Source organism: Misgurnus anguillicaudatus, chromosome 18, assembly GCF_027580225.2.
Source record: "Misgurnus anguillicaudatus chromosome 18, ASM2758022v2, whole genome shotgun sequence".
NCBI classification, from domain to species: Eukaryota; Metazoa; Chordata; class Actinopteri; order Cypriniformes; family Cobitidae; genus Misgurnus; species Misgurnus anguillicaudatus.
The window spans coordinates 11,850,535-11,876,874 of NC_073354.2; the positions used below are offsets into that span (position 1 = coordinate 11,850,535).

At 36.6% G+C, this 26,340-nt stretch overlaps 3 protein-coding genes and 1 long non-coding RNA gene across 5 annotated transcripts; 2 read left to right on the forward strand and 2 right to left on the reverse strand.

Annotated features, from left to right (window-relative positions):
* Positions 1–602: 602 nt before the first annotated feature.
* On the reverse strand, positions 603–10,312 carry LOC129429304 (flavin-containing monooxygenase 5). Of its 2 annotated transcripts, none has more exons than XM_055185872.2 (9): positions 10,168–10,312; positions 8,681–8,832; positions 8,269–8,457; positions 8,020–8,185; positions 7,540–7,682; positions 6,781–6,980; positions 4,788–5,143; positions 2,435–2,507; positions 603–2,319 (listed from the first exon to the last, which is right to left on the reverse strand). In XM_055185872.2, exons 2-9 carry the CDS (start codon positions 8,810–8,812, stop codon positions 1,899–1,901), a joined length of 1,680 nt encoding a protein of 559 aa, XP_055041847.2. In that variant the 5' UTR covers positions 8,813–8,832; positions 10,168–10,312; the 3' UTR covers positions 603–1,898. The 2 variants fall into 2 exon arrangements, with proteins under 2 accessions (XP_055041847.2, XP_055041848.2); XM_055185873.2 differs by having other exon boundaries at positions 8,681–8,825; positions 10,168–10,277.
* A 513-nt stretch (positions 10,313–10,825) lies between these two features.
* Positions 10,826–17,699, reverse strand: LOC129429307 (flavin-containing monooxygenase 5). The gene is made up of 10 exons (XM_073855870.1): positions 17,453–17,699; positions 16,446–16,614; positions 16,152–16,306; positions 15,876–16,064; positions 15,601–15,766; positions 14,455–14,597; positions 14,136–14,335; positions 13,429–13,784; positions 13,245–13,317; positions 10,826–13,150 (listed from the first exon to the last, which is right to left on the reverse strand). The coding sequence occupies exons 3-10, from the start codon at positions 16,281–16,283 to the stop codon at positions 12,748–12,750; spliced, it is 1,662 nt and encodes a 553-aa protein (XP_073711971.1). The 5' UTR covers positions 16,284–16,306; positions 16,446–16,614; positions 17,453–17,699; the 3' UTR covers positions 10,826–12,747.
* Positions 17,700–18,038: 339 nt separating this feature from the next.
* LOC141350546 (uncharacterized) lies at positions 18,039–23,240 on the forward strand. Its single transcript, XR_012358597.1, has 5 exons — positions 18,039–19,132; positions 21,644–21,801; positions 21,943–22,358; positions 22,529–22,635; positions 22,776–23,240. It is a non-coding gene; the product is annotated as an uncharacterized lncRNA (long non-coding RNA).
* A 457-nt stretch (positions 23,241–23,697) lies between these two features.
* Positions 23,698–26,120, forward strand: LOC129429206 (uncharacterized). The gene is made up of 5 exons (XM_073855453.1): positions 23,698–24,330; positions 24,934–25,017; positions 25,113–25,160; positions 25,563–25,892; positions 25,996–26,120. Exons 1-5 carry the CDS (start codon positions 24,324–24,326, stop codon positions 26,118–26,120), a joined length of 594 nt encoding a protein of 197 aa, XP_073711554.1. The 5' UTR covers positions 23,698–24,323.
* Positions 26,121–26,340: the final 220 nt, after the last annotated feature.

Below are 26,340 nucleotides of genomic sequence, written 5' to 3' on the forward strand. Positions count from 1 at the left end.
AAGCTAAATGCTATTGCAGTGTCTCAACGCACTCCAGCGCTTACGTGCACGCACACAGATGATAGAGGGATGTATCAACAATTCTTAGTTAAGGTAATAACATAGTTTAATATTAAAAATGAGTAGACTATTCCTTTAATCTCCTTATCCTTTTACATCCAATATAAATATATATATGCAGTCGACATATATATATATATCTCCCAAGGGGTTTTTATCCTCCTAGGACTTTTTTCCCTCCTAGGCTTAAAAAGTCGGGAGTTTATTTTCCTAGGGGATTTTTCAACCATGAGGAGTCAGCTGACATTGGTTTAAGTTAGCACCCTCTTCTATACGTTACATTATTAATACGCTCGCTTGTAAAGTTTATTCATAGCCGCTGTATTTTGCTACTTATGTTGTCTGTTGATTTTTCTGTGTTTTCTCCTGCTTCTATTAATACAAAGCTGCTTTGAAACAATTACCAATTGTGAAAAGCGCTATATAAATAAAATTGAATTGAAAAAATTGAATTGACAAATGTAACATTCTAATCAGACTCAGTGAATATGCAATTGCAATGGAGGCTGTACCTGAACTTTGAATATATAACGAACACACTGTTCATTAGAAATAGTATTTTAATAACTTAAAAGAAAACATTTCAAATAATTATATCAGGATTGTAATACATGATTTACATATCCCCCAGCTTATTAATCAAGTAAAACATGTATTAGAGAGGTTTAAATTAAATATTGACTATTCATGTGAATAGTGAATGACAGTTTTTTCATTTATTTTTTCATTGCATTTATACAAAGATATTTTGGGTTATAAAATATACTTATATATTATATATTTCGGATATAATGATTTATGTGAACGATTGTGGGATAGAAAATGACAAAGCATATGTTATTTAATTACTAGTCTTAATGGGAAAGTTTCATATACATAAAATTAAGTCGTCTGGTGTTAAGCCATTTTTTCTATTTTATCAACGAATACTGTAATGTTTTGAGTAAATGTCAAAATAAAAAATGTCCAGGGCTTCTAATATTTTCTGCAAATTGAAAATAGACAAATAAACTGCACCACATATAGGTAGGTGCTTCTTTTTCTCTATCTTTATGTTATTGTTTTTGGTTTGGATTATGTAAATCATTTACATGTGCATACTGACTGGAATTTAAGAGCATAATGCATTGTGCTCTTGTTTTTATAGGTATATGTTCATATGCAATAAAAACAAAAGAAAAGCGATCTAGAGCCTAAAGCAGAAAATTTAGACTCAAGCTATGTTCAGCGCTAATCGGGTGATCAGGTCAGTAAAATAAGTGTTTATATTTACCTTTCATAAAAGGTGAACCAGGAGTTTTATTTAGAAATTATCAGTATACCTTTTCCTTTTGTATAGCATTGGAAATAAATTGTTTAACTTAAATACTTTGTGTATGTTTGTGATTTACAAATTCTGTAAAATGTATAGAAATTGCGTCTCTATTTTTTTGGCTATGCCCCTTATACAAAGCATACCATCACAGGCTCACACGCTCTAACACATCTGCAGAAATCATTTTTAGAGATTATGAGATTTTGCTGGACTTCCACTGAAACAAAGTACAGTCTGGATTTTAATTGCATGCTATTTTAAAATATACAAATCTACACTGGTGAATTAAAACAATGTCTGTACAATTTAAAAAGATCATTATTGCATGATTTTTTGGCAATCATATGAAATGTTTTTTTTTTAAATGTCCTTAGATCAGTAGACTTTACTGTATCAATGCTGACAGCAAATTCAGGAACAATAAGGCACTTCATCTATCCCACAGCTAAAATTGACCATAATCAAAGATCACCTGGTTTGCTGTCAGATATTATATGATACAGTATGTCATGTTTCATCATCCCTATGCTGGTGATGGTAAATAAGCCCAAATCTTGTTGAGAATCACAGAAGGGTCTGATCTGAGCGTGTACAGACTTTCCCTGCTGTAATAAAGAGCAGAGAGCAGAGCTGCAACAGACAATGAAAACATGAGCGAGACAGATGAGTGCTGTGACTCCTGATCTGGCACATTGCGTGTTTTCAGGGGCTGAGTGACTCGATCCCACTGCGTCAGGATGGCCTGGCGTGCACCTTTCCATTGGCCTGGTCCACACAGCCGAAACTGGTATGGGGTGCAGGGCCCAAACAGCACTTTAAAACCCAATCTAGGGTCTGTCAGGAGCAACTTCAGGATGGGAGGATTAACACCCACTTGTTTAGCAAGTTCATCCATGTACGGGATGTAGTCCACCTGGATGGTATGCCTCTGTGCGGCCACATACCTGCATGAGATTATGATTAATTAAGCATTCAAATGTAATATACTGTAGATTATAATGTAATGTTTCTCAATGTTTAAGAATTATCTGCTCATTTGAGGTGTAAACTGTGTAGTACCTTCGGGCCATTGCCTCCTCCTTTGCTTTAATGTCCTTCAACATTCCATTCATTGATGGCAGCTTGCAGAGTCCTAAATGAACAAATCACAGTTTGTATTATGTATATATTTATACATACATACATATACTCATTCAGTCCCATGATGCACTAAACTCTTTGTGTCTTGAAACAAAACACCAGCAGCACGTCCAGCGCAGTGTCCGAATTCGCTCACACGTTTTCATTTTCATTTAATATCTGAAATCACCTAAACAATCACGCCCCTACCCCAATAGAATCTTTTTTTGATAGACCCGCCCCACACATATGCAACCCAGGCAACAATGTCGGTTAGTAGACACGCACCTTACTGCTGATTGGCTATAAGTGTGTTTTGGTACTCGTCCCGACTCCCTTTTCCAAAGCGTTTTTCAAACATCATGCACCCTGCCTTTAAGGGGACTATATTAATGTATATTATATTAATGCAGGGAAAAGTGAATGAGGCTCCAGGGTTCTACACCTAAAGTTGTTAAAGGGATAGTTCACCCAAAAATTACATTTCTGTCATTATTTACTCCCCTTATACTAAAGGTACCCACTGACATCCATAGTAGGAAAAACAAGTACAATGTAAGCCAAAATATATTTTGTGTTCAACATAGGAATGCATAACGATTAATCGCGATTAATCTATAGCAGAATAAAAGTTTTTGTTTGCATCATATATGTTTGTGAACTGTGTATAATAATTATGTATATATATAAAAATGCACACATGCATGTATAATTTTAAGAAAAAAGTATATTTATTAATTAGGTTTTTATTATTATTATATAATATAAATTATACATAATATAAAAATGTGTATGCATGTAAACATTTCTTAAATATATACATGCATGTGTGTGCTTTTATCTATTTTATTATATACAAATTTATTAAACACATGAATGATGTAAACAAAAACTTTTATTCTGCTATAGATTAATCGCGATTAATCGTTATGCATCCCTAGTTCAACACAATAAAGAAAGTCATACAGGTTTAGAACAACATAAGGGAGACTAAGGCCCAGTCCACACGGACACGGGCATTTCTACAACCGAAGTTTTTCCCGTCCACACATGCTCGGTTTAAAAGAAATGTCTGTCCACATGAAAAAGCAAAACACGCTATCAAGCGCTGTCAAAAGCATGCCACACCAGCAGGCGGCGATATAACCCAAATTGTTAAGCCAACTTGACCAATTAGAAGCCCAACAAAAGTGACGTTGCAAGGCAAAACCCCCGGTTTTACCCTCTACACCAGTGGTTCCCAAACTTTTTCAGCGTGCTTCCCCCCTTGTGTACAGTGCATTCCTTCGCGGCCCCCCAAAGAAAATTTGTGACAAAAAACTGTTCTAAAACTCAACATTTTAATAAAAAAAACATTAAATTATACAAAAAAGTAGGGCTTTTGGTTAGTAGCCTTATTTATTTAGGTTTAATTATACAGAATTCATGATAAATTAATGTATTTCATAAAACTGGGGCCCCCCTAGCACCATCTCGCGGCCCCCAGTTTGAAAACCACTGCTCTACACGACAACACTGCAACCGGCGTTTCTTAAAATCCTCACCCTGGCAGGGATTTTCAAAAATGTTTGGTTTCAGTCCCCTGATACTGCGATGAACGGCCGCATAAAAAATGTCACAGTTATAAAAATACCTGTGTCCGTGTGGATTAGGCCTAAATGATGACAAAATGTTCATATTTTGGGTGAACTATCCCTTTAAATAGGGAAGGGAATGACGAGGGTAACAAGGGCAGGCAGGTGGGGCAAATCAACTTATTAAAAAGGAGGTTAACAAGGAATCAAGAGGTGTCAAGGAACAAGACTGACAGAAAAACATATGGCACAAAGAAACAAACAATGACCATGTGCAGACACCAAACACAAGACCAGACATCACGTGGTACTAGACAGCACGTGGCAAGTGAGCACTTACAACAAACAAATTCGCTCAAACAGAAAACATAACACATACTATGAAGCATAGGTGCCAGGGCTTCAACCACAGTGCAAAACGATGCCCGAATACAAGACACCACGAGATGCATAGGGATTGTATTAGTCAACACAGGGAATTTACATTTAAGTTTTAAGGGCACAGGAACAAAAACGGTTAAACTCTTTTAAAGTCCAGGCAGGGGTGGGAAAACTAGACTCTAGTTGTTGTACCAATACAAGAAACACTGACATTAGGTGGACTTCAATATGCCACAGTTTTCTGTCTTTCTAAATCGAGCAATACTCTTGAAACATTTATGAAATGATGATATAGTTTATAAAACACGTCCACTTCTCTGTGTAGCAGGGTTTTATACCTTTAAAAACACGTGTGGCCCATCGCGCTTGCATCTCAGAGATTGGCATTATGGCTCCCAGAGGCTGGATCAGACCAATCACAGCTAAAGTTGAGCGCTCAAGGTTCGGTGGATACACAAATTTGTACAGGGAGACCTTGTTATTTTTAACAGGTATTATGTGTGAAGACAGGAAGGGGAATGAGAACGTGTAGCCCGTGCAAAACACCACCAGATCGATGTCATCCTCGACAGTGCCATCTTCAAACACCACACTTGAGCCACGAAACTCTCGCACGTTCGGCTTGACCAACACGGTACCAGAGAGAATACGGTTTGGTAAATCATCATTCACCATGGGATGTTGGCTGAAAAGTCTTGGAAATAAAAAAAACACTTACAATGCAATCCAAACAGCGGTGAGGGAGGTACCGATAAACCTTTTACTCTGTTTTAATTGTGATCAATACTACAAGACAGTATATTCTGTTCAAAGGTGTACATACACTTGGCTCCTAATGTACTGTGTGAAGTGTGAAAAGATAGATCTCAACATCATATTCACCTTATATTTTACGACAACGAGGGCAGCGCTATTGCGCTCATTTTGTCAACGTACTTCCGGCAGCATAGATTATGAGCAGCTGAGGCAGTGGCTGAAGGCGACGCGTTAAACTTAAAAAGCTCACTCAAGTGCCTTTATGTTTGTTTCTTACCAATTTTAATGGACGGGAAGCCGACTGAGGAACACCCTTATCCCAAGTTATGGTTCAGGTAACTTTAAACCACGCCAGGTGTTGAAAAGGTGGCCAGTTTCAGGTAAGCTAACTTTGTGCTCGTTCGCCTTAAGTTAGATTTGTGGTCGGAGCCGATGGTGTAGTGGGCAGCGCTCCGACATATGTGCAAACGCACTTCCGGCGACCCGAGTTCGAATCCCGGCTCGAGGTCCTTTGCCGATCCCATACCCATCTCTCCACCCTCTACTTTCCTGTCGTCTCTCAAAACTACTGTGTATCAATAAAGGCAAAAATGGCCCCCCCAAAAAAATAAAAAATAAATAAAAAGTTAGATTTGTGAAGTCCATTCTACAAATACACTTAAGATCAGTAACGTTAGTTTATAAAATGCAACTATTTTGAATGATTTTAATTGTCCACCTAAATTTTTATATTTACGATAGTACAACAAGATATAATAGTACATTACATTCTTACAGTAGCCCACGTGATTCCTACAAGTTACTGAGATTTCAGATGCTATGTCAGTTAATTTCTCATTCAGATATTGATAAAGTGCATATTTTTTACTTTTCTTGTCAAAAATGACAATCGTTTCGCTAGATAAGACCCTTATGCCTTGTTTGGGATCGTTTAGAGTCCTTTGATACTCCGTTGAAAAAAACTGTTACGTGTTGAGTTAAGTGTTAAGTGTTGGTGTCCATTAAAATGAGAAAAATCCTGCAATGTTTTCCTCAAAAAACATAATTTCTTCTGGACTGAACAAAGAAAGACATCAACATTTTGGATGACATGGTGGTGAGTAAATTATCTGGATTTTTCTTTTAAGAAAATTGACTATTCCTTTAATAAACCATCTTTATTATTATTATTACATTTCTTAGTTTCCTGCCTGCTGTTTTCTCATCCATTTCTGTATTTGCATTTTGGCTTAACTCACAACAGAGTTAACATTTTGAGTCATTTTTTCCTGACATGATGAGTGAGCTAGATCTAAAGTTGGATCTGTGATACAATTTGGTCATGGCCATAGTTGGATCTATTATTTTGGTGTTGTCGGCTGAATGGAAGTCTGCAGGAACTATCACAAGGGAATCATAAAAACTCGTTGATTCTCCAAGTACAGTAAAAAAGCACAAGCGTCAAGCTTATGTACACCTTTGAACTGGGTTATTATCTGGGTTATATGTTCAGGGCATCTTCTTTATGGCAGTACTAAAAAATGCTTTGCATTCTCCATTGCGTATATAAACTTGTGACCAAAGTGTGTGCAGTACCTGTGGGCAGGCTGCAGTCCATACAGCTTGTGATCGAATCTTTCATTAAGTTTTTTCTCTCCTATACTACTGAGAAAGTTAATGGGGAACCATTTTTGAAGCCACCCAGTTGCTCTCCTATTAAAAACCATATCTCCAGGAACACCATCAGCTCCAACACGATTTAGTATCCAGGAACCCTTTCGGGTGCTTAGATAAACCTAGAATCAAAGTAAGGGAATATAATATTAAGTATTTTTGTCAACGGTTGTATTGTTTTGCATTAAAGAAATGTTTGGAAACATGCAAGCATCAGTGATCTCAAACACAGTGTCAGGTTTTTAGGCCTAACTCACAAACAGGTTTGACATAATCCCATTATATAAAAGTATAACACACTAAATATGCACATTGTATATTGTATATATATATATATATATATATATATATATATATATATATATATATATATATATATATATATATATATATAAACAAATATCTGTTTGGGTTTGCTATAGATCACAATTGTGAAGAGAGATTTGGTAGTCAGGCAAGAATTCAAGGATCTGTACGCTAACATTGTATACATTAATTTTACACAGTAACATTAGTTAAGTGTAATAGTTGATACGTGTTAGATATGATAAATGAATTTATTTCAATTGTTATCAGAAATAAACCACAGTAAAATGTGGAAGTCTACCAGAAGTTGCGTTTAGTCCACAAAAGTCTTTGTTTATGTTGTTGCTTCTGAAACCATAAATAAAGTAGCATTACCTGTTTGGCCATTCTGCTGAGCTCAACAGCAATATCTCCACCAGAGTTCCCAATGCCAATCACAACGACCCTCTTCCCTCGCCATTCTTCAGGGGTTTTGTAGTCACGGCTGTGAAAATACTTTCCCTTAAATGTGTCTATTCCTAATGACAGAATTTATAAAAGTAGACACTATTATTAATCATGACAGCCCTATTTGCAAGCAAGAGTTGTAAAAAATATTTCAGTTTAGTATTACATGACTTTCTGCTGTGTTACGTTAACAGCGCAAAGGTCATGGATTCCATTTTCAGAAAACACACATACTGGCATACTGATAAAAATATATTGCACTAAATAAATGCATGACACTTGTACACTTAAACAGTGGCAGTATATGTTTGCTGAGTGACCCAGTTTGTCCTTTATTGGGATTTTGTTGCACTTTGCTCAGAAAAGACTACAAAGTAAAGTTTGCTTTGTAATTACTCAGTACTGTACCTGGGAAGTCCTTTAGAGGGAGGTGTGGGTGACAGTGGTGACCTGTGCAGACCATCACAGCATCGAAAACCTCCTTCTCCCTCTTTCCATCCTTCGACTCTGTCTCTACATCCCACTGTCCAGAGTGAGGAAAGTCTGGCCTTGGTGTGACATGAAGGACTTTTGTCTAAACAACACAAAAAATTTATGTAAAATCCTGCAAAATGTAAATCAACATTCTTACAGTGCTCTTATAACAACAAACCTGACCTGGAAACGGATGTGCCGTGTAAGCTGAAAGTGCTCAGCATACATACGGAAGTAATCCATGATAAGAGAATTGTGCATGAAATTTGGAAAGTGGGCAGGGATGGGATAATCACTGTAGCACATCATCTCCTTCGCAGTGTTGATAATTAAAGATTGGTAAATGCTGGCCTGGTCTGGATCTGTATCATCCTTAAACAGGAAGTAAACATGATTAGTTGAGCAGAATCTTATATAATGTATAAGTGATGAAGATTTGTTTTAAATCTGGCATTCCACAAGGTTCAGTGTTTGGCCCCCTCCCCATGTTTATATAAAATTCAGTGAAATAATGAATCATTTATTGTGAATAATTATGTCAATAGTTTTTGGTTTTCAGTAAGACATGCAGTTTACAGACATACAACTTTCTTACCTTAAACTTCCAAAGTCCTCCAATATCATCACTGCTCTCAAAACACACCGGCTCCAGACCTTCATCCAGGCAACATTTAATGCAGGTCAGCCCTGAGGTTCCTCCTCCAATGACAGCAACACGCTTAGCCATGCTTATTCACAACCTTCAGACTGAATCAGACATACGTTTAGTTTATTTATTTGGCACATTAACACAACAGAAGTTGAGAAAAAAGTGTTTTACAGGTTATGTATTATGTATACACATTATGTATTTGGCGATTATGTAATTGATTTGCCTGTAATTGTAATCCCAATTAGTTTATCGATTAATTGTGCAGCCCGTGGAGCAAGACCATGTAGAGAAGTTAGTATTTTTTTAATATATATCTATAGATTAAACTATACTGCTGCTATGACTTCATGGTCAAATATGACTACTATAGTGTCTTCTGGTGCTCAATTCAATTCAGATTTATTTGTATTGCTCTTTTCTCAATGCGTGTTGTGTCAAAGTAACTTTACAGAAAATGTATGTTTACGCCAAAAAATAAAGTTGTTAGATAGCATAAATTATAGTTTACATAGTTTACACAGTGTTCAAACAGGGATCACAATAACTAGCTTTATCCTGAATACTGCACAAAATACCTTATAGTTATAGTAGGCCTATGTAAGTTATGTATAATCAAACTTTTACAAACTTAAACATTATCATATCCCAATTTTAAGTATCACATTATTTACCATATCACATTTTTCTTCAGTAGGCTATATTGCAGACCTACCAATTATCATTAGTTATATAGCCTACTACAGTAAAGCAGTGCATATTTCATAACATTAAGAGTATAGGTTAAGGTGCATATAGTAAAAGCTGGTGTAATTTAAGTACTGTAATAATGTGTGACCCGTCTCCAGGTTTCATAATCTAATTATGAGAATAGGAGCTTTTCAATCCTATTCTTTAATGATTGATTCAAAGATGAATTCAATTAATAATTTTACTTTCAATCTATACTCAGTCTATAAAGATATCAAGGTTATTTTCACAGAATGCTTATGTAGGATGATTTTACGTAGAAAACACTAAATAACACGTTTTCAGAGACTGGGTCACATCATGTAGTTGCTGTATATGGTCACAAGTTACGTCTGCAAAAGTAACATACGCAATCCCTTGTTGTTTTTATGTAGTAATTTGCATCCAAACGCGTACGTGTCCAGTTGCGCAACGCATGTTATCCTATTTCAAATTATTCACGTATTTGTTAAATTTCAAGATGTTATCTAACAATAGCGGTATATCCGGATGTGAATATATCCACTAACGTTACAGCTTCTGTACAACATGGACTTTTACAGCGGGATTCGTAAAACTCGAACACATATTTTTCAAGTTAGCAACATTCAAGTTATATAACGTAAACACGCCTGTTTTAAAACGTATATCATCCATATCGAGGAAAATCACATACATATAACATTTCTTAAATTGTATCTTACCTATTAGCACTGTAGATGTCAAATATCGCCGAACGATACACACAGTAGGCTACAGTACACCACACCCCTGATATAAAAGGGGCGGAGATAAACTTGGCCATCGGTCAATGGCAAGTGACAGACAAATATTTGGTTTTGTATCACATCGCTACAAAGTCCTGATTGTACTTGAGCTGCTACACAGTTCAAACTGTTAACCCATTATAAACTTTGAAAAGGTAAACCTGTCATCTAGGTTCGTGTTTTAAACTGGGTAACGTTAACGTTAGTCAGGATCAAATGTTTGACATCACACTACATCTTTTCCCCCACATCAACCATACATACTGAGTTCGAGGCAGGTAGACACGCTCCTTTATTTACACGTGACGCGTTTGTCATCTGTTTACACACTGGGGAAAGTTTAAACGAATAGACAATGCACACGAATAGGCAGTTTATTATTGGTTGTCTGTTGCTAAACAACTGGAAGTTACATAGCAACGAATTTAGGAGTAAAAACTGAACAGTATAACACATTGTGCAAAACGTGTTTTTATTTTACAGTAGTAATTTGTACTTCTGAAAGGACACTAATGCACACGACTTATTGCAGCTTGCATTGTAGCCTATCAAATGAATAATAGAGCCGCAGAAAAAAATAAGAGTCCACTCCAGCTTTGCCTTAATCATCATTCAATTTATTGTGAGCATTTCAGTCTAGTGTTTGTTGAATTTCAACGAAAGCAAACTTCAGGAGTGACAATAGTGTCACCCAATTGCAATGTCCAAGACACAGGAAACGTGATTAAAAGAGTTAATGCATCAAAAACAAATTTTTAACGATTCTTAAAATACATACAAAAACATTAGTATTGTGTTGGTTAAAGCAACACCAAAGAGTTTTTTTTTTACCTTAAAATAACGTTTTCAAAAAAGTTTCAGTGGTTCATCCACACAAAACAGTGAATGGCACTTTCACATTCGCTTTGCAGCCCTCTATCGGCCAAAACCGCACTAAAGAAGTTTCCAACCGTCGGGTAGCGGTCCTGTAGTTCGAGTGAAAACTACAAAAACTTGCTTTACGGCAGACCTACAATCCAATCAGAGCCAGCTATGCTGCAGTATTTACAACAGTGGTAATGAACAATTACGCTTCTAACCTGTAGGGGGAGCAAAGAGCAATAAGTCTTTAGTGTTTCTTTAAATTAATATAAACTTGTTTTCTTTGCAGTATTCAAGAAAAGAAAAAAATATTTTTGTTAGTTTGTCTGGTTCAGTTTTCTGCAAATAAAAAGATTATTTTATTAGGAATTTGACAGAAATGTTGTCGGTAGTTGAAAGGATGACAAATGATAATTACTTAAACAGATACATATAAATGGTAAATTTGTTCTGCTGAACACAAAGATATCTTAAAGAATGTTTGTAACAAAGCCGATTTGGGGCACCATTGAAATACATAGTAGGAAAAATAATACTCTATATAATAATATACTATCTACGAATGATGCCCCAGATTTCTTCAAAATATCTTCGTGTTCAGCAGAACAAAGAAATTTGTACAGGTTTGAAATAACTTGAGGGTGAGTAAATGATGACAGAATTGACATTTTTGTGTGAACTATCCCTTTAAAGACATACTCCAGCATATAATGAAGGCATAATAACGTAAGTGGGCAATGCGCATTCACCAGAGTTTCAGCGTACGATGTGTAGTGACATAGTAATAAAGGAGTAGACATATAGGAGTGACCAAAGCAATGGCTGTCACAAAAAATGGTGGAGGATTTTGATTTAAGACAATAGAATATTGAGTAATCCCTATCTGTAGCTAAAACAACTAACAATGCATGGTTCTCGTGAAAGTCTATTGTAACCGGATTTTACACTATGCATAATGCACATTGGCCGCTAATTATACTTTCGTATCGTTTTAAATATGGATATCTTTCTTACAAAATCACAAAGATTACCCTCAAGAGGCCTTTATTAATCCCATCGAGCCGCGTGGATTACGTCTTTAAAGGATGGATGCACTTTTTTGGGCTTCAAAGTCAGAAGTTCTACCCTGGTTACTATACCGTTATAAAGCTCGGAAGATCAAGAACATTTTTTACAACTCTAATTGTGTGGTAACCATTTACCAGAAGGATAAAAAAATCTTCATAATACCTTTTTTTGTATTGGGCAGAACAAATGTCGTCAAATGTTTACCAGGATGATTTTAATCAGTTTTTCTAATAATACTACTAATAATTATAATTTGTTACATTTATATAGTGCTTTCTGCAGGACTCAAAGCGCTTTACATATGAATTGGAAAATCTTCTTTACCACCACCAATGTGCAGCATCAACCTGGATGATGCGACGGCAGCCATACTAAAGTACATGTGCTAATACAAAGACAGATCTATGGTTCAAAAGTACATTAATTAAACCTGAACTTGATAACACTTTACAATAAAGTAGTATTTCTTAACAATTAGTTAATGCATTAGCTAACACAAACTAACAATGAACAATACTTCTACAGCGTTTATTAATCTTTGTTCATGTTTACTAATACAACTTTATTGTAAAGTGTTACCCTAAACTCTTACTTTTGTCCAAATAAGGCTGTCTCAATATAACTGATTCTCAGAAAATGTGGAATCTTCTTTTGTTTTACCATAATGATCACAATTACTGCAGCACCTCCTGCAACGCCCAACCAATATAACAAACTGCTGGATTTTGGGTCTGGAATGGGGCGTGTCTTCATGGGTTTGGCCACACGCTCCCATACTGTAAGGATAGCCTGACGAGCACCACTCCAATGTCCTGGTCCACGTAGACGATACTGGTAGGGCAAAGAGGGACCAAAAAGAACCCTCAAACCCAAAGCAGGGTCACTGAGAAGTAACCAAACAATGTTTGGTCGGACACCCACTTCCTTTGCCATGGAATCTAGATAAGGAATATAATTCACTTGAAGGACAGCCTCCTTGGGAGAAGCGTAACTATAAGAGAGTCAAGAGAAATGATCAAAGCACAGTGAAAGTTAAATCAATTATTATTTAGAGCAAAATATTTATGAAAGTATCAATAAAGTACCATTTTAAATGTTCTCTGCGTTCCTTTTCAATAATTTCATGCATTTTTCGGTTTGAAGGAAGATGGTTTAACCCTTGGGGCAAAAGAAAATAAAACTCATTATTTAATCTTTTTTATTTTAATCAGCTTCCATCTTCTATGCATCCTTAAATGAAACAGCCAAATGTGCATAACTACAATTTACCTGCGATGACTCGGGTGGCCCAGCGTGCCTGCAGTTCTACTGCAGGCATGACCGGCCCTTTGGGCTGGAAAAGACCCATGATGGCCAATGTCGGACGCTCTAGAGATGGGGGAAAGATTCTTTTGTAGAGTGTCAGTTCTCCATCAGGACCAGAGTTTAAGGAGGTGGGGAGGAAGGGGAATGCGTAATTATATCCTGTACACAAGATCACAGCATCGATCTTCTCTTCAGCCGTCCCATCATCGAATACGACTGTTGAGTCTTGAATTTTTTGCAGATTTGGTTTCATCACCAGGGCTCCCATCAAAATGCGACCTGGGAGGTCATCGTTGATAATGGGACGCTGGTCAAGAACTCTGCAGTTGTGAAATGAAGGTAAGCTTCAAGGCCAGAAATGGTTTTTATTATATAGAATAAAACTAAAAAAGCTGTTTAAGATTTGTTTGGTCTAAAAAATGTAAGACTAAGTCACTGGAAGTAACACAATTTGAATAACTTGTGTTTTGGTAAAAGCAATTAATTAACAAATTTAAGGTCCGTATTTGAGTAATCTGTATGTAGGCTATTACTGAATTTAATGTAAACTGTTTTGATGTCATGACTTATTAGATCTATTACAGTGTAAACCTTAAAAAAAATTGTCCAGACAGAAATGAGTCCTAAGAGATGATGACATTTTGCTCTTTAACTGAGCAGTTGTCCTTCACCTGTGTTTCGGCTGTAGTCCATAAAACTTGTGGTCATGTTTCTGATTGAGCATTCTCTCTCCAATCCAGTTCAGCAAACTTTGAGGCAGAAGGTGAAACATCAGATCCACGTTTCGCTTAACCAGCACCAAATCCATAGGGTGCCCTTTATTTGACATGCGACCTATGACCCACGCCCCTGTACGGGTACTCAGAAACACCTAAAGGAAGGAATAAAAAATAAAGCAGACAAAGACCACAATAGGATACAAAAGAAGTTTGAAAAGTAAAAGGACACTGTATTCAGGCATGTTTGATATTGAATTTAAAACCTGCTTGCCTTCTCACAAACTCTGCTGAGCTCCACAGCAATGTCTACACCTGAATTTCCAATCCCAACAATCACAACTCTCTTTCCATGGTAAAGATCAGGATCCCTATAATCCCAGCTGTGGAGAATTATTCCTGGGAATGTATCAACACCTGTAGGAAACAAAACAATTTATTAAATATATAAACTATTTTTTCTGATACTTGACATGTCTTAGCATTCACAACATGATGTATATGAATTTAAAACTTCCATTATAGTCCTACCGACATTTTTACAGTTAGTTACGGTTAATGTAAATATTATGAAATATATGCAATAATGTAATATATTTATTAATATTTAATAACTCCTATTCTGCATATTTCTATAATCTCTCTACAATGTTCTAAAAGTACTTTGTAAAACTGCTTTACAACATTGCAACATTGTGATTTGAAAAAGATTACATAATGACCTTAATACATGTTAACCCTGTGGCAATGTTGTCATATGGTACAAAGTCGCAATCTCCTGGCGCGGAATTGTTAAGAGATATTAACTTTGATATAGATACAGACAGGAGTTAATATAAGTGTGTATTGAAAACGACTGTTCCTGTAGCTCAACAGGTAGAGTGTTGCAATATCAGCACAAAAGGTTATGGTCTTGATCCCCATTGACCACACATACTGATAAAATGCATTGTATGTCACTTTGAAAAAAGCTTCTGCCATGCATTTAACATACACTTTTATCCAAAGCGACTGACAGTGCAGATTACAAGTTACAGGTTTGTTATCAGCATGTGTGTTTCCTGGGTTCGAACCCATGATTATTTATGCTGCTATGCAACGCTCTACCTAAAAAGCCATTAACGTTAATGGCACACAATAAAGCTGATTACTTTTATCCATAATTTAGCCATCTAAGCTGCATATTTTAAGTTATTTCACAGAAGTATTTATTTCAAAACGTACTAATATAATTAATATAATTTTATTCATACATTTATTTAATTTAGCACATTTTCATGTTTCAATTACTTTGGTAATGGTAAAATCCACTATCGGACCTTCTAATTTCCACATATGACACTTTGTTCTGTATTGTGCTCAAACATCTACAGTGCAGTGTTGTGGGTTATGTGAAATATTTTTGATGTATCAGACGCACCTTTAAAGGCAGAGAGGGGTCTGTTAGGTTGTGTGTATTGTCCTGTACACACTAGAACACCATCAAACACGTGTTTCTCCTCTCGTCCATCTCTGTTCATGGTCACCACATCCCACTGACCAGAGGTAGAGAAATCCGGCCTCTGTCTCACACTGCTTACTGTAGTCTGAAACACATACGGATTGAATGTTAAACACCTTACTAGAAAAAGAGACTTCTGAACATGAATGTGCTTTTGAGATCAGCACTTTTTACAATGGCATGATGCTAAAAACTTTTAATTGAATATGTTTGAGCAAGCCGAAGTGTTCAGCGTATAGTCTTAAGTACTGCAGGAGCAGGGAGTTGTGCAGGTAGTTTGGGAAATGATCCGGCATCGGGAAATCGCTGAAGCACATCATCTCTTTAGAGGTGTTCACTACTAGAGAACGATAAATGCTGGTGCGTTCTGCCTCATGTGTCTCCTAAATGAACATATAGGACACAGACAAGAGACATTGTAGTAAATAAATTTTTTTCAAAATGAGACATTTTGAGAGAAAATGAGACACCTTAAATCTCCAGAGTCCACCGATATCATCACTGCTTTCGAAACACACCGGCTCCAGACCTTCATCCAAGCAACATTTGATGGAGACAAGCCCAGCATGGCCTGCTCCAATCACAGCAACACGCTTAGCCATGCTCCTCAGCAACACTGTCAGTACTGAATGATCACGATATACACAAAAACAAATCATTCAAATGGTTTGGTGAGTCCAAACTGACCAAGGTCTACAGAGTTAGTAAATCATTCACAACACAAAGATGGCTCCAAATTGGCAAATATTATGCGATATTCTTACCTTAGCTGATAGTTTTAGGTCTTTGATATTCAGAAATGCTAATGCTTTCAAAGATGCTTTCTTCACCAATGGCCTCAGTCTGTTATGTAACCAGCAGAGTGTCTCAAATTTCACAAAAGAAGGTTTGTCTCAGCTGACACTGGTTCAGGGTGGATTTATCCGAAGAAAACTGAAAAAGTTGGTTAAGTGTTAAAGATCTCAAGCATGTTTAATCATTAGCCATTGTTACGGATCACCAATTGCACTATCATTGTATTTTCATAAACAGTGTTATGAAATCATTTAACTAGATCAGGGGTTTTCAAAGTCTAATACAGCAGGCCTTTCTACAAAATCTACACAATAGCACCTCGCCCCAATATGAAGTGCAGAAGTGAAAACATTTAAATTGCAAGTTAAAGGGATGATGAATCGGCTGTTTTTATGTAGAATGCAGATGGTACAGGATCTTACATCTTACAGGAATGCAAACATTGTATCTACTGTAGGACACTATATACTGAGAGATGCACATTTATTCACACTGTTAATGTTTAGATTTTACACAATTAAGTGTAAAAAATACTCTGCTCACACGCAGATCAGTGTATGTTAAACAAACAACAGAAGTCAAGACAGTATTTTATTCCCATATAATCATAGTGACAGACGCAACTATAAAAAATGTATGTCAATATTATTTTTTACTATGGATTTAGCATTGTAAAACATTACTTGATCAAGTTTTATAGGAGTAAATATTATTTCTCAAGAGTAATTTTTGAGGGTGGCACAAATAACACAGCAGAATTGTAGCTACTTGTAAGTATAAATGTAAACAAAGGCAATATTCTTCTACAAAACCACGTATTGCAATGTTTTGGAAGCTGTTTACAATGATTAAACTTGAACTTCACTTTAAACCCATAGCTAGCTGGTGTTATACTCTCAAACATTATCATCTGTAAAGAAAATAATCACTTTATCTGACATTTAAAGTAAGAAAAATTGCTTGACAGCATACTTACTGCCTGAAGTTTCACTGTAAAGAACTTGTGTGTAGGCAAATTCCAATCCGAAGTTATCCTCATATGCCCTATTCCCTTAAAATCAAAACACTTGATAAACAAACTTTAGAGGGAGTTGCGCAATTGTGCGGTGAATGATTAAAATCCACTTGGCGAATAGAGTAATAAAAAACAACGTATTTTTTCTGTATCCGGACCGGAGCGACTGTTTATTTGGCGTTTCTTGGGAAGTTTGCAACGCACCCTGGAAAAATAATAAAAAAGGAAACACAGGCAGTGGGCCAAAACACTGTGAGGAAAGGGAGGGGGAACTCAATGTTTTTAAACTCAAAACGCATTTTTACCCTGGTCCCTGTTTGCATTTGCGCTGTTTCACTGCTTACACATTTATTTACAGTGCATATGTTTATAGTTAGGCTATACTTACTTCATATGCACGTCTCTCTGAAGTATAGGATTTTCGTTTTTGAAAATTATCCATGTTTTTTATAGCCTAAAACAGTAAAAACATGTTTTGGCACTGAATACCATTGCATTAACGTTACCACTTTTACTAATAAATACATGGTAAAGCAATGGGTAGCAAAAGCTGTTAATTTGTGGTAAACCATAGATGTTTGATCTTTTATATTGAAAACTACTATCAACAATATTACATTTTCACATAATAACCTTCATTATTCTCAGTATTTTGTTTTAAAAAAAAATACATATTGTAAATTAATATTTAGGTAACTAATTTTGATTGAATGGTGTGTTATGCATAACATTTTATTAGCGCTGGTTTACAAAGTATAAACTCCCCCTAGGTCTGTGTACGCCACTCTTTAGACGTGGTCCCAACTTCCCCCTCTCTGCGTCCCGCATCTGCTGTTAAAAATAAAATAATATAATAATATTATTAAAAGATTTTTATTTACTTTCGTTTTCGTACTTTCGTTTCATATTCGTTTAATTATTGATGTAAACGTTTGAGGAGCATGTCGCGTCTAAAAATAAAGGCGTTTTTTCCCAAAGCTTGAGAGGTTGCGCTCAAGTGGCATCTCCTGTTGCTACGCAACTGCTGCGCACTCCGTGAAGGCGAGGATAACGTAATGCGTGATCGGATTTTAATTGCTCATCTGCTCCTCACCTTTCCTAGTACTTTAGGTTGCCAACTGTCGCGCATTAGCCGGGACGTTCCGTATTTTAAGCCTAATTTACTTGTCCCCGTACGGGTGTCCTAAACCGGTTTTTGGACTGCAACGCTGATTTATTTAGTGACTGAAATGTGGCGTCACAAGAACCGAGCGGCAGATAACATAAAAATCCCGCGAGAGCGATTCGAGAAGTCATACAACGGAGACTGCTATCGAAATGCTCTCGCGGTACTTTGACGTCATCCAACTGTCAGTTGTTGCAGCGCCATTAGCAGCAACAGCAGTAGTGCTGATCACGAGACTTGAGAATGATCTCCGACACCTTTCATCCAATCACAATCAGTATACGATCAAGAGAGTCAAATAATAAGATTTCATGTTTTCTTTTTATATTATTTAGCTGTTTGTGCATGTATAAAATCTGCATAGTTACAAGTTCGTTCTCGCTGAACCAGAGACTAAACGACTACGACTCAAACTGAAATGCCCCAAGGCATTTCCAACTCAACTAGGAAATTCTCGCGCTTATGATTTACAGACTGTAAGTTAAGTGTGTTTTAATTAAAATATTTAATGTTGACTTTAATGTCAGTTTTAGTTTGTCACAAGATGTGTGTAAGATTAACATGAAGAGGACAACGGTTTTTTACACTTAAGTTAGTGCAGGAGCCACAAGTGTTTTGTTTAGACAGATATTGGGCACTCCACTTTTTTAAAATATATGCTTTTTTACGGCTCCCATAGAGTTAAACAATTGATTTTTACCGTTTTGGGAATCCATTCAGCCGATATCCTGGTCTGGCGGTATCACTTTTAGACCGTTATCGTCACGCTTAAACAACAAATGATCAAAGAGTTTCGATATTTTCCCTATTTAAAATATGACTCTTCTGTAGTTACATCGTGTAAGGTTACTAAGACCGACGGAAAATTTAAAAGCTGTGATTTTGTTGGCCGATATGGCTAGGAACTATAGTCTCATTCCGGCGTAATAATCAAGAAACGTTGCTGCCACACATGCAGCAGGCGCAATGATATTATGCAGCGCCCGACGCACGTGCGTTATCACGGTTACTTGTCTGGTCGGAACTTTACTTCCGGTTTCTGTTTGTTTAGTGGCCTGACTAACTGTTAGTGGCTAAATGAACTCTGGAACAAATACCTCGTCAAAAATAACAAATGTTTTGGTTTCCTAAAGACAAGGGGAGATGGCAATCATAAATCACCACTATGTGAAGTGAGGTTTGGCAGCTGGTGTGTAGTTTAACATTCTAAACATTTTACACAGCAGCGTTAGCTCAGTGTCGTTTTTATATGTTTAAGCTATGAAATATAAACTAAGGTAATCTACTTATTGTTTGTTTTGCTTGTTAATAGAAATAAACTACTCTAAAAGGAATTTGTTGTTATAGACCATTTTACTGTTTGTAAACAATGATGACGTGGCAGCGTATGCGCGCGCATTTTGGCAACGGAAGTATGGCAAGAATCAGCAGTGAAGCAACACAGACAGAGAAAGTTATTTTAAAAAGTTGACTATCAATTTTTCAACACAGCTACCAGATCCTATACTATAGTGGAGTGGATAGAAGGCGTTAGCAGATGGCCAAATATAAAGTGGGCAGATACATTTTGATGCTGGGGAACAACACCACTTTCATTGCCGTGGGCTGTAAAAGGGTCTATTGAATTAATTCTTAGCGGAGTTTACCGGAAGTTACGTGTGTTGCACAAAAGCCGTTTTTTATGTTGTTACTGCTGAAATCGTCTATAGAAATCGTCTATATGTTCGGGCGCTGTATAATATCATTGATGTGACTGACTAATGAAAACAGTCACATGCTTGTAATTCATTTCTGATAAGAAAATTATATTATATCTTTTGTCCTTAATAAACACAGTAAACAATCTTCTATTTAATAAGTAAAGAAATATCCTATACGGGTCACACTGTAAGAAAGATTTCTATATTAACATTTGATGACTGTGTTTATTTGTTGACTGTCTGTTTGTTTATATTTTCGCACTGCATTACATGATCTTGATCTCTGATCCGAGAACATTTGGTGCCCATAAAAGAGGTACAGTATAAGCAGTACAAGGTTTTATCCAATTGCTTCAGTGGGAAGTCATTTTATGAAGAGAATGTAAGATTGTGAAGTGTTTTATTGACATTATTAGTTTTAGTTTAAAATGATAAACATCCAGTGATGCTCAATGATTAGTCAGGGTTGCCAAATTTGGCTCCTAGGCTGGCCTGAGATGAAAACCATTAACATTGCCATATTTCATTCATCATCCTCTTTCTTTCTCTTCAGCTTGACCTTCCTGCTTTGATATACATGTCTTTGCTCGCTCTGGCTATGCACTGCACAGTATAATATTTTTATATGTAGGTCTTTAATAAGACTAAAAGTGTGAGGACTGAGATACAGGGACAGCCTGAAGTGTACTGGTGAATATGCAAAACCTAAATAAATGCCATCATGTGAGTGTTAGTTTTTTTTAATATACTGACACATTTACGTTCTGTGGTCCTTTATGAAAATTATCCATGGGTTTTAATAGTAAAAGAGTAAAACATGTTTTTGAAATTGATTACAAGTGTATTACCATTTTTTTTTTACTAATAAATAACATGGTTAAGCTATGGTTACGGTAGCAAAAGCTGTTAATTTGTGATAAACAACCATAGTAAGCTTAAAAACTAATATCAACAATATTAAACATAATTTCACATAACAACCCTTCTTATTTTCAGTATAAAAAACTGAAGTAAAAATATTTAGTGATTAAGTTAATAATTATTATTATTTATGACTATAGAGGTGGAAGACTTTGAGGAAAGGGAGACTTTATCTCATCACGAGCCTCTCCAAGCAGTGAGACTGCATAGTAAATATAAAGAATTTCCATAGAAAGTGTTTGTTATAGATTTCTACTCTTTGCATCTGTCTCATATATCAAGTGTATCAATTTGCATGATACTTTTTCAGCTGTAAAGGCAAATTATTTACTGTCGGCTTATTGTTTTTGGTTTCTCACGTATCAGGAAATCCTCTATTGTTGAGAGTGAATCACTCACAGAGGAGTGTAGTGTGGACCGGTCGATCCACAGCCTGCCATCAGCCTCAGATTGAGGTGACCGATGGTGATGTGGAGAATCCAGGAGAGAGCGTCTCCCTGGAGCAGTCATCAGCTTCCCGTGAAGTGTGTGGCTGCACTTCATTTTTGTTCATATTAGTGAAAATTATACTAAAGTATAAACTTCTGTTGTTATGAATATCAAATGGTACTTTAACAAACCAGTCAGTGGTGTTTTATTTAACCTCTATGCTTTGTTCTCAGCAGCTTTTCTGTGGGTCACAGTGGAACCTGAAGAGTCCACATCCTCATCTTCTCCAGAAGAATCAAGGTGTTTCTCAATGTCAAGGAAGGATCCTCGGAAGCCAGAATTTCGAGGATGCTACGTCATCGACATCCGTCGAAAAATATCCCATATACAGGAAAGGATGCATATGTGTAGCCTTCACGCTCTTCGCACTCTGAAATCACCCACAATCCTATGCGCGCAGTGCCGAAAGCACATCTTATTATTACTGACATAATAATGCAATAACGTGCACTTGCTAGCCTGTTCCATTTATGTGTTCTCCGAATGCTAAGAGGAGCCTCGCCTTGCCTCTGAAGGAAGTAACTTGGAACGACCAGTCCTGCCTAGGAAGTACCCTTGACATTGAGAAACACCTTCAGTCTACACACCACAGGTGAGATTCTGTCAGCTTGTGTTTTCTTTAAAGATGTTGTATAGAGAGTATTGTGAATCTCTATCATCACAAAAGAGTCAAATAAATTAAATTATAGTTCAAGCCAGAGTGTTCAATAGTCTTACACTTTAATACATACATAACATAAGTTATGATAATGTGATTTCTAGGATAATATCATGGGGACGGAGACTAGTAGTCTTCACGAGAGGGCGGAGACTTTAGTCTTTGATTTAGTCCGTGTGTCTGGTTGCGGATACGTGTCTGCAGGCTTCCGGTAAGAACACCCGGATCTTCAGTTGTTTCATTGCATGAACATTATTTTGTTTTGTTCTCCTGTGATTAAGACACAGTGATCAGATACATAATTGTTAAAGAGCTGAGTTGGTTTAAAATGAAGATGTCCTTCGCTTACAGATTTAAGGTAGGGCTTACCCTGTTTAGGTTTGCCCAAACCTCACGGTTGGCTAGCTTGCACACTGGCAAGGGACACGATGGACAGGTGGATTCTTCGGCTACGAAGAGAAGAGCGGTGGGGTCTGAAGCTGATTGACAGGTTTATCGAAAGGTATGGGTAACTTTTTTTTGTGGGCGAGGTATCTGTTTGTCCCGTGGGGAAAAAATGTGTTGAACAGTTTAAAGTGTAAAGAGCAGTAACTTTAGTTTCTGGACTGGTGAATGTAAACCAGCGTCTGGAAAAGATTTAGGGCCAGATTTACTAAACGGGCCAAATTAATGTGAGGGCGCAATTCCCAAATAGCGCAGGTGGGAGTGGTAATATCTGCGGTTTATTTACTAAAAAGGCGCAAATTAAAAAACACAGACGCAGCAGCTGATTTTCTTAAGGTCCAGCGCAATCTCTACTAAAAGCAGCGCAAATTAGTTTAGGGTCGCAAATAGAAGCTGATGCTCCTGCAGGTGCGGGTGATCTGTTAACGCCTGATGCGCTTGAGTTCAGCACCACGGAAATCGCAGGTGAAAATGCGGGGTGTGAAATCCCAACTAACACGGCAAAGAAAAAATGAAGTTGTACAAGAAGTTTTAAAACACTGGGTATTGTGTGACTTCTCCTAGTGACTCCTCTTTTATTGCCTTCAGCAAATAAAAAATAATGCTTTGCAAACAGTATTTTTGAATAATATGTTCCTCTGGCCTTCTAAAACTGTTTTATGTGGAAAAAAATCTTTGCGCTCTCTGATCTCTGTGATTCGCCTCCTATGTCAGCAGCGGTCGCGGCCCTTTCGGGTGCAGGTGGTTTCTTTTTTTGTCTTTGAATAATGGCACAAATACCAGTGGTTTCACACATGCAAGCAACATGCAGGTGGGTCTTGTTGTGTGAATCATTTAAATACTCTTCCCCAATAAATTTTGCATCTGAAACTTCCAAAAATGTATATGCAATAAGGTCAATCACAAAAATAACTAGCCCACGCCTTTTCACGCTAATTGTCCACTGTAATAATCCCCACACTCATTATTTAATGCCAAAATTATGGTTTGCGCTGGCGCAAGCTGTTATTAAATCTGAACTTTAAAATGCTGCTACAGCATCTGTCAGAAATATATATATATATATATATATTTTTTTTTTTTGCACAATTGTAGTAACAGTAGTGAACTAGTACTGTAGATGTCATACAATTCATACTGATCTATCTGTGTAAACACTGAATGATAGATGTATTTTTTCTTTTTCAGGTTATAGTAATGCAGCTGTGCACCACCGGCGAATATGCACAACCCAAATAAATGCCATTATGTTCATAAACATGATGTGTTTTTAAATTCTTTGTTAAGTCTGTTCATTTAAACAGATAATCCACAGAGTAATGTGAGATCCGACTTGAACACGTGAGGTTTTGGCCGTGGAGCTGAAGCTCTGTGCATCTAGGCGGAGATTTCTTTACATGAACTTAACAGCAGTGTCTTAACCGCATACTGTACATCACAAGATGTCATCAACGCATGACAGGTAATAAGAAACATGTAAATGTGTATTAAAAATGAAACAAATGTGGCAGCGTGTTAAGACTTAAGCTTAATCAATTACAATAAAAAAACGTATTTTGCTACCGTATTTTTGAATAAAAAAAAAAATTCAATTTGTTTTTATACAAGTCAGTTTAACAATATGGTTTAGCCCGTCCTCATGTACTTGTTTAAATATTATCAGTCCAGTGAGTATTAGGTTTTTTTAATATACTGACACATTTAAGTTTTGTGGTTATGTGAAAATTATCCATGGGTAAAAGAGTAAAAACATGGTTTTGACATTGATTACCAGTGTATTACCATATTTACTAATAAATAATATGGTTAAGCTGTGGTTACTGTAGCAAAAGCTGTTAATTTGTGGTAAACCAGTGTAAGCCTAAGAATCTTTTATCTATTAAAAACTAATATCCACTATATTGAACATACAGTAGTTACCACACAACAACCTTTCTTATTCTCAGTATTTTGTTTCAAATGAAACAAACAAAAGTAAAAAATATTTAGTAATGGTAATAAATTATTAAATAAATTAAAATAATTCATTAAACAATTGACAATTTCTGTGTTTTTGATTGACCAGTGAGTTATGCATCACATATATCAGCATCGGTTACAAAGGAAAAAAGGGCCTTCTTTTGTCCTTCCGCACCTGCCCCATGCGGAGGTCTGTGCATACCACTGTTTAGATATATAAAATCATATCATTGTGCAGGTATTGTTTCCATTTATGTGGTTTGTTTTTTCTTTTTTTGTTGGTAGTGGGTATTTTCACTAAAGAGATGAAAGTGGGAAGTGAAACAGTTACTGGTGAGCAAAGAAAAGTTTGTGTCTTTCACAGGCATTTTATTGCTGAACAACAAACTAGATTGCAAAAGAAAAAATAAAATAGTTAATTACATCCATTTCTATTTTATATAAATAAAAAATAATAAATATGTTGACTATAATAACTGTAGCAACGCAGTGTATGAATGATGACATCATCATATTGAGAGCTATGATGTCGTGATTATTACATCAGAGTTCCGGCAGCTATATAAGCCAGCGCGCTCATCACAAAGTTGTGGGTTTATAGTTCGGTGTATGTTCGGTGTGGTTTTGGTAGTCGTCAGTGTTCAAGGCATTATATCTAGCGTGTTTATCATCTTGTTGTTGTTGTGTTAGAGGTGTTATTTGAGTTTCAAGTCATGAGTGTCGTCGTCATTTTAGGTGCAGGACGTCAGTGCCCTGATAAATTGATGAGGGCCTATTCTCATCTTGAAAACGGGTCGACGATCTTTTTATATAGAAAAGATCGTCCACTTGTTAGCATTCGACCGGATGTCCCGGCACCTCCTCAACCCACTGAGCCCTCCAACTCTGTGAGTAGCAGTGTGGAAAGCGATGCTTGCCCCTCGGAGCCTGCAGTCGCTACCAGTGCTGTTGCTCCACAGGTGGAGGAGGCGCTCATTGGGCGTGCGGTGCAGACATCCGAGGAGACATCATCTCTGAAGCCGCCATCAGCTCCTCCAAACAGTAAGACTTCATTTTTGTACAAATGTGGAAAATTATTCTAAAGTATAATCTTATGTTGTTATGAATTGGTACTTTAACAAACCTGTCAGTGTTTTTTTTATTTCATATCTCTCTGCTTTGTTCTCAGCAGCTTTTCCAACTAAGAATGATCTCTGGTACACAGTTCCAGAGCTTCAATTAGGGGAAGAGCGGGATGTGGAGGTTAGGCCGAAGTGGGCCAGACTGGCAGGATGCGGGAGTGAAAATCAGTAAGTTTTGCTAATTATTTCTGTTTCAGCCTTAAAGGACAAGTTTGGTATTTTACAATTAAAGCCCTGTTTTCAGATTGTTTATGGTGAAATAGAACGGTTTTGAATAAATGTATTAATAAATGTATTCTACCAATTAATGTTAAACGCAATATGTCATCTTTATAGTTTGAACTGTGGTTGTTTTTAAAAAGAATAATAAACAGCAGCTGCTTAATTCTTAA